The 15868-nt window shown below is 33.3% G+C and overlaps 1 protein-coding gene across 2 annotated transcripts; it reads right to left on the reverse strand.

Moving 5' to 3' along the window:
• Positions 1-1794: 1794 nt before the first annotated feature.
• Positions 1795-15219, reverse strand: LOC117334665 (dolichol kinase-like). Of its 2 annotated transcripts, none has more exons than XM_033894417.1 (13): positions 15116-15219; positions 13816-13975; positions 13481-13580; positions 12688-12758; positions 11863-12003; positions 10922-11085; positions 10618-10668; positions 9557-9754; positions 7616-7831; positions 6445-6607; positions 6119-6217; positions 4877-4954; positions 1795-4282 (listed from the first exon to the last, which is right to left on the reverse strand). In XM_033894417.1, exons 2-13 carry the CDS (start codon positions 13922-13924, stop codon positions 4149-4151), a joined length of 1524 nt encoding a protein of 507 aa, XP_033750308.1. In that variant the 5' UTR covers positions 13925-13975; positions 15116-15219; the 3' UTR covers positions 1795-4148. The 2 variants fall into 2 exon arrangements, with proteins under 2 accessions (XP_033750308.1, XP_033750307.1); XM_033894416.1 differs by having other exon boundaries at positions 15095-15207.
• Between the last annotated feature and the right edge of the window lie 649 nt (positions 15220-15868).

Raw genomic sequence — 15868 nt, forward strand, 5'->3', positions numbered from 1 at the left:
AGTCTATAATCTTTGTCATAAATGTGTCTCTAAGGAGAAACGTAGAAGTACAGTTCGTAGTTGAATGCCTATTGGTATCAAGCATGGGTAGCTCAAAAACACACGCCAGCATTTTACATATAGTTTCGTTGCATTGAGAATATTTCATGTAGCATAACATAAGATTTACAATATGTATCGTGGATATCTTTAAATCGTGTTAAGTCATTGTCAGTATTCATTCTGTTGGATAATAGCTCATTTCTCCCTCATTTCTTTTGATCCTCTTACAATATATTTCCAGTTTAACTTAGATGGAAATTCGGCATAATAAATGTAATTCTGAATATACCCAGTCAAGTTATATATAATTATATTTCCCCGAAATGGCTACAATATCTGGAATAATGCCCATGTTGAATCCTACTTATGTAAATCAAAACTAACTAGCCTTTTGATTTCGGTCATAACTGAGTGTTTCTTTCTTAATCCGAGAAAACATGCTTTATATATTAAAGGTCAAGGTAAGATTTAATATTTTCTCACTGATTAACATTTTGTGATGACATAATGAAGAAAAGATGGTCAACTGCCCAAAGACCAAGATCACTGGGCCAACATTCAAGTCCATTTTGGCCCTAAGGTCAAGGAAATTAATTTGATCTTTGACCATTGCCCTAGATTAGATTAATTAAAACGAACGTTACAAATGAGTTTTATACCATTATATCGAGGTGGAAAGAAACAAGAGTCACATCAGAGTATATTTCGCTTCCAATCTAATTAAATTTTAGACTTGTTATTCCACTTCCTGTACGATACTCTACCATACACTGCAATACATTATATAATACAATGTACTGCAGTGTATCGTAAAGGAGTGGTAATTACAAGTCCAATTCTAATTAGATTGCTTCCTACTTGCAATTGCTTTTGGAGTCCAAATGTCAAATGTCAAAACTGAACATCAGCAATATAACCAGATTGCTTCTAATTGATGATTATGGAGGATATGTAGACACATAACAGGGCCCCTTGCTGACCTGTCAGTATTCTAATTGGCTTTGGATTTTCTTTTGAATCAGAAACCTAAATTTAGTCAAAGGAAAAAGTTGCCAGAAATACATGGTACATAAAATAGGAAACCTACGATTGCTTTGTCATAATTACGGAAATATCCAGGTGAGAGATACAGGTCCCATCGGCCTCATGTGTCTACAGTAAAATTCTCATATTTAATGTCACTATCAGTGTACAATTCACCGTAAAATGGGTAACACGTTTTTGTTATGTTTTGCTTCAAAGTACCGGAAGGCTGATGGAACATGGGTAAGATAAAAATATAAACAAATTTATATTTAAAGTTGTGCGCCATCACAAAGATCTATCCAAAGAGAAGAAACATACTAAAGAAGAAAACTTGTACTAAAGTAGAAAACTTGTATACTCAAAGTGAGAGAGAAATGGCGGACTTGTATACTCAAAGTGAGAGAGAAATGGCGGACACCGAACATAACAAGGTGTGAAATCATCAGGATTGTATAATGAGTATGTGCCTTCCGAGTCGGTACATGCATAGGAGATAAAAAAAGACTTCCTCATCTGAAACATCCTGTCCGTCACCAGTTTCCCCTGTCACACATTGTGTTAGGGTCTGTGTTAAACTGATATTGCGGGTTATATATGTTATACAACACATTTATGTGTAGTCGATAACAATGACACGCCCATCCGTCCTGGATACACGTGTACACAGGACACTCGGCCATCACTCGGCCAATGAAATATTTGGTACAACAGTATCACAACAAGTCATATTCTTTAAACCTTTATTGGCAATTTGTTCCAGCATCACAAACATTTTATATTTCAAATTATTCTCTAGTGTTCTAGAATTAAACTCATTGCAGTTTTTGTATGATTTGCTTTTAAATTTGAAATAATCAATATTTCAAAAATAAAACACACAAAATAAATTATCTTTAGAAATGTCAATTAGAAAAGTTTTACGATCCCAGAGGCCTGGCATACATTACTGTTTTGGAGTAATGGTAGTTTTTTTTATGATTTGATGAATTATTGAAAATAAATATCATAATAATTAGCGAGTAAACTTAAATTTTAACGATTCTGGAATTTGTGGTTCTCCACTGAAACGAAAAATAAAAATTTGCCTGAAGAAAAATAGTAATTGGGACCGCGATACATCTTTAAAAAATGTTTATTGAAATCTCCCTTGTTATGCAGGCGCGCTTCATACACTGCTATAGGAATATTCCTGGGAGAGTTAGAGCTAGGTACATATTGGTTCGCTCACATCCAAGAATCACAGAACACAAATATTGGATCAATAAAAACAAAGAAAATACCACTTTTTCACGGAATCAATTATCAAATCAATATTTTGTGAACGAAGGGAGATAACTCTTAATAAAGTTAGACCTTTCTCACTTATTACACGGCTTTCCACAACATAACACATCACATTTCTTTCACAACTTCATACTCAAAACTAAACTCAGAGTCCCAGCTCTCTCTCTCTCTCATCCAGCATACACGTATATGTACATATGAAGAATGGTTTTAACATACATGTATTGTGGAATGTCAATTGTATGGTAAATCCTATTGGTTAACACCAACCAAACCCCCTCCCTTAGCTTCAGGATGGATGAAATTAATTTATCTTTGATTTCTTTAAATTACTTTAAAACTAACATTGTGGTAATGGTATTGATTTCATGCTCATTTAAGAACATTCTATTTTAAATCAGACTACAAAATTTAATTTGATTTGATCCAGGTAATAGACATTTTAAAGCTCAGAAATTTATTTGAGATACATTATGATTTCTGAAAATAACAAACTTTTGACTCACTACATTTTTTTATCTGGAAACAGAGATAATCAAATGTTTCACAAATAATTAAACAAAACCATTTTTCCCTTTGTGCATTTCCAACAAAAAATATTTAGAAAGCAACTGAAAAGTAATTCTAAAGGAAAGATACAGATGTTATCCTGCTGAAATGTAATTAACTGTAATTTCAAAACAAATTCAGTATGTGAATCATCATTTTACAGTTTTCCCGGTTCTCGTTCCTTAGATATCAAGATATTTTACTACACATAGTCCATGTGGTAATGCAGTGCATCCCTGAGAATATTTAGGGAATAAACACTATCGTGTTAACAGAGCACCATTAAATCATTTAAAATACAAAAACTAACTATGTAACAGTGATGATCAGTTTCTGAAACATGAGCATGCTAACTTTCTATTAAATTAGGGACATATACAAAATATACAGCTGTACTGGTGCTATAGGAAGTCCAGGGGAAACATATAAACCTGAAGTATAGACTAGCTGGCTTTGTCACCACACAATTTGCAATAAAGACGCAATTTGTAATAAAAATCAAAATTAAAATTTTTTTTTTTACCAGATTAATTGTTATCACATGGAAAGATAATCTGTACTGTGTACATGTTTCAACCTAATTCTATTTAAAATAAATACTTATTTATTACTTAAAATGAATTTTGGAATGTTATTACAAATTGCGTGGTGACAGGGCCTACTGTTGCACAATGCAATAGCATTTGTATCTGTAATCAGTTTTACTGAACTTCAATAGGTTTGTTACCTAGGATGAACATATTGTCATATATCTAGAGTCATATACAAATGTACTTTCTTAAATTAGTTCAAGACAATGACAGACAGTGGCAGCTATAAGGTTTTCAAGTGACCCCAAGATGTTGTGGTAATCTGCTGGTTTGTTTGTTGATTCCTGGATCTGTTAACTGTCAAGGTCATTTTGAATCTAAGCCTCCTTGTACAGTAGTATCTGGTGGACACCTCACTAAACAACACATGAGAGGCCTGTCACATGGTGTTCTTAACAGGGTAAAGTATCATTTCCAAGGACACAACCACAACAACACAAGATAGTAATTGAACCAAATACACCTCAGAACTTCACCTGAAGTTACAAATGTTTCATGCTCCAAAGAGCTTCTGCAGCTCCGCTCTGAAGTAAATGTCAATATGCATAAAAGCCCAACCTACTGATAGAGTTAGGCAATCTTATAAGATATGGTGTTAAAACAATATCACTACATATCATTTTACTATGAGGATGAAGAAAAAAATGGAACACTGTGTTATGTGGGGAAGATGGAGAGAAGGCAAAACATATAGAGTGGAAGAACAAGATTATCAATTTGACTAGTAAGGGCCTCGAGGAGAGAGGTAAGAAACACAGCCTGTATACTCTGCCAAAACATCACAGCAACACCTGGAAATGGAGAAAAACTAGAAATTACATACTGCTACAAATACATAATATACCTGTAGATACATTAGAAGGCACATGTATGATGTAATCATAACATATCATGTATGGAGATTCTCAAATCTAGAATACTATTTCTAACTTTTATATTTCAAATGTTTTAAAGGTTGTTAGATATAAAATGGGTTCTGTTTTTCACCATTTCAAAGATAGCATAGAATTAGGATTAATCAGTAATGAAAATTATGGTTTATGCGATCGCTTTGGCCAAAAATACATCCCTTCTGCAGCAAACTGTTTTTTAACCTAAGGAAACTTGAATTATAAAAAAACAAGCTTTACATTACTGGAGAAGGTTCCTTATACTTTCAATCTGTTTCTCATTTGATAAACAATAATACAGAGACTGTACCTATACATGTATAATGTATAAATATAGACAATGAGAATCATTAACAGGTGCTTACAGATACGCAATATCAATTATTACAAAACCAGTTAAGAATCTAGCTAATATACAAATAAAAGATAAAACAAATCAGATTTATTTTTTGGTCCAGATCATGTAAATTCTAGTTAACCTAAACTACTACTTACCCAATTTGTGAAGGCCGTACAGTGCAACTAGCTGTGATATCACAGCAAAACAGGTACCCTCAATGGTCTTCTTACTCCCTGTCAGGTAGAAAGGGCAAACAAACATTATCATAACACTGTTACCATGGTAATTCTTACAATGTGTTACTGTTACCATGGTAATTCTTACAATGTAACAGAATATAATTATTTTAACAACAAAGTTTTGACTTTATCAAGTAATGAAATAAAGGGAGAAATCAAATTAAGTAATAAAATAAAGGGAGATATCAATTAATTATAAAATAAAGGGAGATATCAAGTAATAATAAAATAAAGGGAGATAATCAAACAAAATTGCGACGAAGAGATCAGGAGGGTGGATATATTAAAGATAAGCGTGCTTAGGGTATGTTATCATAATTAATGGCTAGGCCTGTATAATCTGCTTGAAGCAAACAATTAGGTGATAGTTCAGATTATTTGAAATGAACTATAACACACTTCCAAAAGGTATGAAATCTGCAAATCTTTATCAAAGATTTCATTTCTAGAATTAAAGTCTTTGTTTTGGAATATACACATTTGGTTACAAAATGATACAGGTTGTAGATGACCCCCAATAATTTAATTGAAGATTATTTAAATAGAAATAAATACAAATGATGCCATATATCTCTCATTCCACTTAACCTCTTTCCATTTATTTATCTAAATTTTAATTCATTCATTTATATTTGGAGAGGATTTATATAGGTTTAGTCTGCTATCTGATTCTATTGTATAACTTTGGTACAATAAAATACGTTGAAATGAATCTCTTTCAATTTTTAATGATAAACTCCAAAATCACACCACAAGCTCATTAACTAATGAATGTTCCTTACCTTTTTTTGTTTAATTTTGTTACAATGTTAAAATGGTAAAATCTTTAAAGAACAGGGGAGATCAGGACACCAACAATGGAATGAACCATGAGAGAGATTAAATAGTTAAATAAATGAATAGTGTTTGTAAGATTTTATGCTTACAATGTCAGAAGTTGTTACTTTAAAAGCATAGAATATTCATTTGGTGATATGGCATTTCTATACAAAGCAATTTACAGACACATACATGTATATTTAAACTATTGAGATTTTATTTTGCCAAAGAGGATAGGACCATGCAGACCTGCAATCAGTCAGGTTTTCCTTAAAATATGTAGATTTTTCGTGAGTTTTAATGTATATTTTCTATAAGGAATATAAAAGTTCCAGATACCTGGCCATCTATGTCTCCCCATGCATGACCCTCCTACAGATGCCATCGTGTCACCTACACCAAGGGAAATTACTCCGGCATACAACCGTAAGTCAGAACCTACAAAATAAGAAATATATATATATATGATTATTTGCCTTTGAAATGATGGATATGCTTACTATCAGGCATTCATTTTCAGGTTATTACTTTTTGGTCAGTAGATTGACATATTAAATGTGATGTCCCTTGTTAGGCATAATCGTATATTTTTTGGTTTAGGATTTTTCAAGAGCTAATATGAATTTAATATATCCAGAATACATTTCCTAATAGGAGATACTTACTCTCTAATTTGTCCATGGGGACTATCCATAGAGGCCAAAACAGACCAAGGAGTAAATACAAGGGTGTCAGGATTATCTCCCCCTGATCTTGACTATCCACAAATACTCTGTAATTCTTTTTTAAAATGCTTCCCAGAGGCCATATACGATCCATTCTCATCACCTAGAATAGATTTTTATCTTTTCCATTAGTTTCTGTCAGTGAAAACGTAAAGTGATAAAAACATAACTAATATACTATACATGTACATTTATTATTGTCTATATCATGACAAGGTATTTAATCTTTTTCAATTTGAAATATAAATTCTTTTTTAAATGATGAGTATTATTTTCAGACTAAAAATATTATCACAATAGTGTATAGAAATACAATAATGTTATATATCTCATTTAACATATTAAACCCTTAAATTTTAAATGTTTCATTAAAAATCAGTATTGGAACGATATACATGTACATTTGATTGTCATCAGTTAAATATTTAAAACCATGAGGCCTATAAGCCTTATAGATCACGTTATGTGGAGTTATGTGGTATTTCAGTAAATTTGACACTTTTTGGCCCTACTAATCAGCCCCTGAGTTCTACTATATAAAGTTTACTCCCTCTCGAGGGGCAAATGAGAGACCCCACGGGTTATGAAATTCACTATTTGAGTAAAGTACCTTAAAACCCTTCCATCTATGAAAAGTCTTCTTTCTTATTGGGTTCTTGAAAAGAAGATTTTTGAAATTTCAATCTATTTGACCCCTTTTGTTCCGCCCCTTAGTTCCCTGGGCGTTGGGGAATATATAATTCACAATTTTTGTTGACCGTTGACCATGGTTGGTTTCTTCAAAAATTCATTGAAATTGATTTAGGGGTTGTTGAGAAGAAGACCAAATTGTAAATTGCTTATGGTCACAAAATGCACAATAGACAAAAGGCAATTAGAATAGGTCACTTGAGATTTTGTCTCTGGTGACCAATATTTAACCAGAATTATCAGTTAATTTGACATAGATAGATACATATATTAACATTATAATGTTGAATAGGAAAATGACTTTTTCATTGATCCAAGTTTTACCTCAGGCAAAGATAAGTCAAAACATGACTATAAAACACTGTCTTTAAGGGAACTGTATTATCATTTTGCTGTTAAAAAATTGACCTCTGGTACTGACCTCCAGAATGACCATGACCCCTAAAGCTATGACTGACGATGTCCAGAGGAACGCTGGGTCCATCAGCAGCCCAGGTACATATACTGCCATCATGACTAGATGGAACACCTTGCGCTGATCTGAGGATACTTGACCACCAGCAATCGAGGCATTCCTTGCATACACAATCAATCCACTCAGCGCGATCAGAATGGTCCAGAGTATCAACAGCCTTGTCTATGAAATAAATCTACTATACAAATTATCATGTTAATTTTATGTCAAAATCTTAATTAAAAATAAACGATGATATCTTGAATTCTAATTTATGTGTTTCTTACAAAAATACAAAATTCATAAAGTTTAATTCAAACCATATTCGAACTTCTACTCCTGAAAATTTATTCAGACTAATAACACTTTCAATATCATCCGACTACTTTTTCTCATTATCAAAACTACACAACTTTGATAAAGTACAACATAAATCTATTTCTCACCTTTGATTACATTTATTAATTTGTCTGCTAATTTACAAGAACAAGTTATAGAAACTGAAAGAGATATTGAGTTAGCATGTATGGGTATTTCAGTTTTGAACTAACAAAACATAAACCAATTTGACTTCTGTGACCTTGTATTGGTCAAGGTCATTAAGTTTAATAAAGATGATAGCTCTTCATTCCCATGGATTTCGGAAGTTGTTTAAAAAAAAAAGTGAAAAAAGCCAAAACCCAACTCCAGACACAAGAAAACAATAAATAACAATTATTTATATTCAAACAAATAACTGTACGACAGATACTAATTCTACATTTATTAATGATAATAAGAACATATCACATATTAATCATATGCATGAATAAGTCAAGAGTACTGTATACTACATACAAATGACATATAAGTGTTGCAACATGTTAACACGTACAATATACACACACTCATTCCATCACTCGATCCAACATAATATATGACCAATCGTAAACAATTTAAACATAAATTGGCGAATGGGGCAGACTCAGCTTACTTACACTAACCTAAAAATATTATTTACCCCTTGACTCGGTGTAGCATAGTTTGTGTATATATATGGTGGTATAATAGCTACAAGAGCCGGACGAGGGGCAGATAATATGAAACTTGTTCATAACCCTCAACTCGGTGTAGGCAAGCTGTATGTAAGCATTACTACAAGAGCCGGAAGAGGGTATGGAACAAGTCTTCAAATGATATGCTAGCCCTCAACTCGGTGTGTTGCCGAAACTACAAGAGCCGGAAGAGGGGTACCAGTATTTGGTGACGTGACCTCAACTCGGTGTAGCTGTATACGTACACAAGAGCCGGAAGAGGGCTTATGCCAAGACACGTACAGCATCTTCAACTCAGTGTAGCTGTAAACTACAAGAGCCGGAAGAAGATCTGGAACGCCTATATTTGAGAATTCAATGTAATCAATTATGGGGTAAAGCGAATAGTCATCAAATTACCACATTTTTGAATGTTAATGAGCGAATAGCCTAATGAGCAAATACCTGAATAAATCATCAAATTACCACATTTGAGTGTCAATGAGCGAATTCCTCATTTATATTACATTAATCAGAGAATTGCCTCCTACCTAACCGCGGAGTCTGCCCAATAAAGGTGAGTGGCGGGGATGGTGGTGGTTTCAATTCACAATTCTACTGCATACAAAATGGCTACTGCTGCTGAACTTGGACGGACTGACCACTGCTATCTTCAGCCAATCAGCGGTCAGCATTCTGATCCCTAATTATGTATTTCATCTATGGCCCCGGTTCTGTATACATCAAACTGACCACAGTCACAACAAACGATCTGGGAAACTGGATTAATATACCAGTATACGTACCGCACATAATACTAAAATAATCATGTAACTGAGAGGGTATGGTTATTGTTGAATATAAACCTGGTTTATTTCCATAAACCTTAACTTACTCTTGTTGTATTTTGTAAGATGAATTCAAGGATGTCAACAGGAAAAGTTGAGCCGAACGCCTGGTACAGGAGAGGCAGCACGACTGTTAATGTTGTAGTAGAAAAGGCTAGGTAAAATAGGGGCGTGGCTCTACCAGTGGTTAACTGTCTGGCAATCCAGTACTTGATTGCGCCAAGTAATACTCCTTCAAAGGCGACCTATAAATAGTGATTACAAGCAAAGTCTAATTTCACATTAAGAGTTCCTAGTTCAAACAAAATGTGTTGTAGATCAATTTTATCCTCTATTAGTCATACAAGAGTTTAAATATGACTTTCAAAATTAAAGATTGCAAACTTGTACTCTCATATTTTAAGTGTTGATAAGAAGTTAAAATGTCACATACAATTTTATAAGTTGCAAATGTTACATGTCAGGATTTTTTTGATTTTTTCCCCCTCCTTCACAAATATTTTACCCAATTGAAACTTGAATTCCAGATTAGGTTTCGCTTTTCTTTTAATTTCACAAATATCAAACCAAATCAGGGAGCTGAGCTCTAATGATTAATTACTGGGCATGTAGCACTACTGTGAAAAAAACATTGAGATTCCCTAACATTACATACATATAAAAATCAATTTCCCCCACTCTGGTAATGTGTTTAGATATGTTGAACAACTTATGAGGATGTTGTATCCCATAATAGCATACATCACAGGTATCTGCTTCTGGTTAGTATTTACTAAATAGAAGCAGACACCACTGCATACATAGCATAGATCTGTCTATAATGACTTTATATATAAATGTTGAATAAAAAAAGTTAACTTAACCCCAGTTTTTTAGTACCTGGTATATGATAATCTTAAACAATAATAATTTCCAGACACATAATTCATTGTACAAAATATCATAATTTAAAAATTGATTTTTCAGTAAATATGTGATAATGATTAATTTCTAAACATAGAATTCATTGTACAAAATGTAATCATAAGTTAAAAATTGATTTTTCAGTAAATATATGATAATGATTAATTTCTAACCACAGAATTCATTGTAAAAAAGAGTATCTTACCACGGCCAGCTTTTGACCAGGAGATAGATCATCTTGTATGTCAACATCTCCCTAAAATAAAAAGACATACATGTTCTACACTCAGTCTTCAGCACTTTTTGTCTATATTTTCATTCCAAATTTGATAAAGAAACTTTCTTTTATGAGACTTAATCAATATCAAATTATCAAAACTATATGATAAATTTTCTTAATTATTAATTATAACTAATGTTCTTTATCATACTAATTTCCTAGTTCCTAGCAATGACACCACAGTACACATATCATTACTGTACAAATCACGACGTCTTATTTCTGTTACCTTTAAAACACTCAGTGTAAGGGAGAGTATAACAGTCAGAAGGAGCTGCAACACAACAGTTATCTCCCCTTCTGTAAATGATCTGGGCAGTAACTCGGGTACCTTTGTAAGTAGCATGAAGAACACTACACATATCACTCCAAATAAACCCAGGCTGAAAACATCTGCAAATAAGATATATGAAATAAACCTTAGGATAATAACTGTACTACTTAAAACAGAGGCGGAAGACAGATTCACAGTTGTTTATGAACAAAACAGCAACAGGCAAATGTTGTAAAGGTTTTTCCACATCTTCCCCACCCCAGGACTCCAGGTTTGATTAAGAGGTAATACCCATAAAATTTATTTAATAAATTACATAGAAGTAATAGGAGGGCAATCTAACCATGTATGCAAGTGATTTAATGTGGAGTCTGGCATGGGTCAGGTAGATATTTTAATGGAATAGCCATAATAGAGATTTTAACTATTTCTGAGTTAAACTTTTTACTAGTTTCGGTCACAGTGTACTTATAAGTGATTTTGTAGCTTAGATTGCGGACCTAGGTTCTGTCATCATCTTGACCTAAGATCTTCCTAACAGGTACATGACAGTAACTTAATTCATTACTTTAGACTTACATATACATGCATATAAAGACAAATTACTTGCAGTATATTACACACATTCTGGGACTGCTGCTGGTATATGTACACTCTGTACTTAACATTTGAATAAGAACCATATAACTTTATATTTTGATGCTCATCACCGAGACAAGAAGGATTAAAAGAAATCCAGGCGATACAGAACAGCGATTTCTTTCATTCAATGTCTAAACAACAATTACAGCTGTTCCAGGAGTAAAGTGTAGTTATGGTCTACACAGGAAACAAGCAAATAAATATCATACCCTGTAATATCTTATGGTCAAGCATCTGAAACTATATGTACAAACCCTGCTGTAAGAGGTGAGAACGCAGCCAGAGAAGCTGGAGGGCTCCTGCTATCTGGGTGAGGTTTGAGGCATTGTAGTGTACCAAGGTCAAAGGGATGGTAAACAGGAGGAAACTTGTCTCCAGGACTGACAAACTCCCCACTGAAGGAAGAAAGAAAATTCATCATATTTACTGGAAGGGTATACATGTTGGATGAAGGAGACATGGTTTCATATTAACTAGCTGATACTCGGTCCACTGGATATAGTGATCTGATCACAAGACATACCCACCAGATTGATATAAGTATTAACTCAGAAGAACATTCCATAATCACACTGAAAGTATATTCCTTAACTTATGTTATGTAATCCTATTCCAAAACTTGTATTGAGCTCATTCCTTACCATATTGAGTTTATTCCAAACTTTTGTAAAGTTATTAAAAAAATTATCAGTATCTTTAAGTTTTTTCCTGTCAGTTTGTATTTGTATTATTCCAAAAATTAACTATACAATGTACATGTACATGATTATCAATCTGTTTTAGAAGAGTCTGGGACTGAGTTAATTTTACCATATGAAGCATCGAGCAACAGCAATTCTTAACCTTATTGATATCAGCAAATATGGTTTATATACCAACAGCAATCTTCCAGGAATGGCAAAGAGTACATTATATGATATCACAATAATTATGGTGTTAACAATTCAGCTATGGCATTCATAGGACTATAAATGTATAAATGTATCCTGGCATGTGCTACTCTTGCCATGGTAGCACATTAGGTATAAAGCATATAGTATGATATTTTTCAGTGTATTCTCAAAAAAAACCCCAATTACCTTGGATACTATATCCAACATATGCCAATGGCAATATGGCACAACACCAGATCCCTGGATCAGCTTTAGTTCTGTAATACAGGTAAACCTTAGTAAGTAAGTTTAGCATATATGTGCCCTTGTTTAGCTCACTATGATAGGTGGGATTACTCTGAGGTGAGATTATTTCTTACTTAATTTTGCTGAAAATCTCATTAAAATTTTAAAGAATGTTATCTACTATAAGAAAATTCTATTAACTTTAACCAATTCAAAACTCTGAAATTCATCCAGAACATTGATGACCCAGAAGTATCCCTGATTTTAGTATTAGTGCAGTAAGCACTGTTTAATTCTATGTCTTCATAAGTAGTCAGATATCTAGTATAGTCTGATATAAGTGTATCATTTTACATTGTGATTTTATATTTTAATAAAATTATCATTTCTGATTTTGTGAGTTTTGTATTTTGAGATATGATTTAATCTGAAACCATATCCGTGTTTTCCACAGGGTATCATTTAAGACAGGTTAATATGGAGTGATCTGTATTTTATTTCTAAAGTATTTCAGTTTATAAAAATATAATACTTTATACAGGTTTAAATTTCCTCTTATACAAAAATAAATAGTAACAAACACATTCAAAATCTCTTAATATTTTGCCTTATGTTAATGGCGCTATATTGTGTGCATTCATCCTTTAGGCATGAGTTTTGAGAATTATTAAACCGCAAAGACATTGACATCATAAGGTTAGTCAATTAGTCAATTTAGCTGTAAAACTTGGCTTGACTTTGATATTGGACCAACCTGTACAATCTTCTAGAGGCATCTGTCCGCTTTAGCTCAGGGTTAAATTGGGGCACCAACTGGTGTAGCAGGACAAGAATGTAAGAACAGCCCAAAAATCCTGTGTGAAATTAAAAGTTAGAGTATGTCAAGAGAACAATATGAAAACTTTCTTCCAAACTGAATACATTGTATAGTCAGCCAATCCGTGTTTCTTGAACAGAAACATTGTTCACCAAGTAGTGGTCAGTTAGACAGGTTAAAGTTTTATTTGATTCATGACTTCTCACCTTTTTTTTCTCAAATTGAGGCATTATTTCAATAAGGCAAAACTATGAATGACTATAACGGTTTACCGAGGCTGTGGAGCTGGAATTCTTCGTTTGCTTTGTCCTGTAGATAGGTCCCTAGTGAGATACACCCGGCTGTTACTACACCAGTCTCCAGGATAGCACGGGCCTCCATGTCTATCTATTCAGACTGAGCAGCTTCACTTTTCCGTCCTCACATCTATATCTGAAACAACATCAGTATACATTTGGAGCTGCCCTGCTACTTTAGAATGCTTTATCTATACGTGTCATGATTTGCAATTTCAGTTTATCTCCTATTCTACCAATATCATCAGATCTGCATATCATCAGACCAAAGTCATTTGTATTCATAATTGAAAAATAATAATAAGAATACCTTATACCTTGTTCCAAGGGTACATGTGAAGGTCCTTTAAAAATTACATTTTACATATCTTTATAATAAAAATGATTTCTTAATTTTTCAATGTCTATTTTCCCTACATTCTCTTGTATGTCAAGCTAATACATCCATGCAAATCTGATCTTATTAATTCACTACAGGTATACAATAGACAATTTATTTGTTTATATATCATTGTGTTACTGCTCCTTTAAATTATGTGTATGATGTACGTCAGAATATAAAAGGTATTAATGATGATGATGATGAGTATGATCAGAGACCTATAGGTCTCTGGTATGATGATGATGATGATATCAGACAATGATGATGATCATCAGATGGTGTTTTATTGTGTTTACGATGGTATGAATGTAATGGAATACAGACATGTACATATTCTATATAGGGCGTTAGCGCTATATACATGTATATTGAACACAGTCAGAGTTAACTAATCTGAATTAAGAAGGGAAAGATGTAAATATAGGAATATGAACATGTACATGTAGAGTGAATAACAAATGATAATTAAATAATTTATACCTAGCATAGCTTATATGCCTTTACTGAAGTTGAAAAAAAACCAAGGCGAGATATTTTTGTTGCTAGCAAACAGCCAACTCAAGGACTATTATTAAGATTGTGTTGCTGACACGTTACGGTAGGCCCATCTCAGAAAGAATCATTTCATAATTAATGCACGCTGATGGTAGACGAATGTTTCATAGTAAATGCTTGGAAAGTTACATGGACGTATATGAAAATAGGCCCACCCGTATGTAACGTTACACCTGCTGAAAATGTAAATGTAAAAAGAAAGTGGGAAACCGACCCATAATAACGACTGACACTGCATCAGATAATGATCTGAAGCCTCTCTTTCCCACCGTTATTGCGATCTGTTTTGTGAATATTGCCGTCGTTATACACACTTACTGGTGTGAATTTCCTTCGTACCTTGTTATCACACTTGTTTTCTGGTCATCATTGTAAATTATGCAGCCTAGTGATTAAAACACGAGTACGAGTTATCTGCGTACCGGCAAGTGTCCACTCGGAACATTTTTGCTATCGTGTTCCGAATGGGTAATGTAGGGAATAAAACTGTTCACTAAACCCGTAGTCGTCTCCGAGTCTCTCTCGGGTTACAGCTCATCCCAGTAGTGTTAGCTAAATGTATCTAGGGCACTATAGTTATTTTTTTTTTTTTTTTTTTTTTACAATTTGTACCTATTTGTTATGACAATAAGACAATAAATTCAATCACGTACTTAAACTTTATGTGATCATTGTAGACTTCTAGATTTACCTTTATTTATTCATTTAATTTTTAGATTTTCACTGATGTTTTTTTGAGTTCTCAATGCCACTACACCATGTATTATACCTAGTGCAACAGAAAATATTTTGGAAAGAAATAGTTCGGAGCCAGTATAGAGATCAAGTCGATACAGACTACTTGGAATTTGTCCCATACATAAACGTCTTATTACTTTATCTTGGCAATCTCGGGGAGAGAGAGGTCTATCTTCTTTGTGTCTATGTTATAGTTAGCTCGTGTTTAATTAAGGTGCTATTATAGTAGTCAATAACTGACAAAGGCCAGTCATTTTTTATGGAATAAAGATTGAAGTATTCAGATGTAAAGTCATGTTTACAATTTTGTTAACAATCTCAACAACCTTTCTTGCAAAATTCCTTATCATAAGC

This window comes from Pecten maximus, chromosome 9 (assembly GCF_902652985.1).
Source record: "Pecten maximus chromosome 9, xPecMax1.1, whole genome shotgun sequence".
Lineage (NCBI taxonomy): Eukaryota > Metazoa > Mollusca > Bivalvia > Pectinida > Pectinidae > Pecten > Pecten maximus.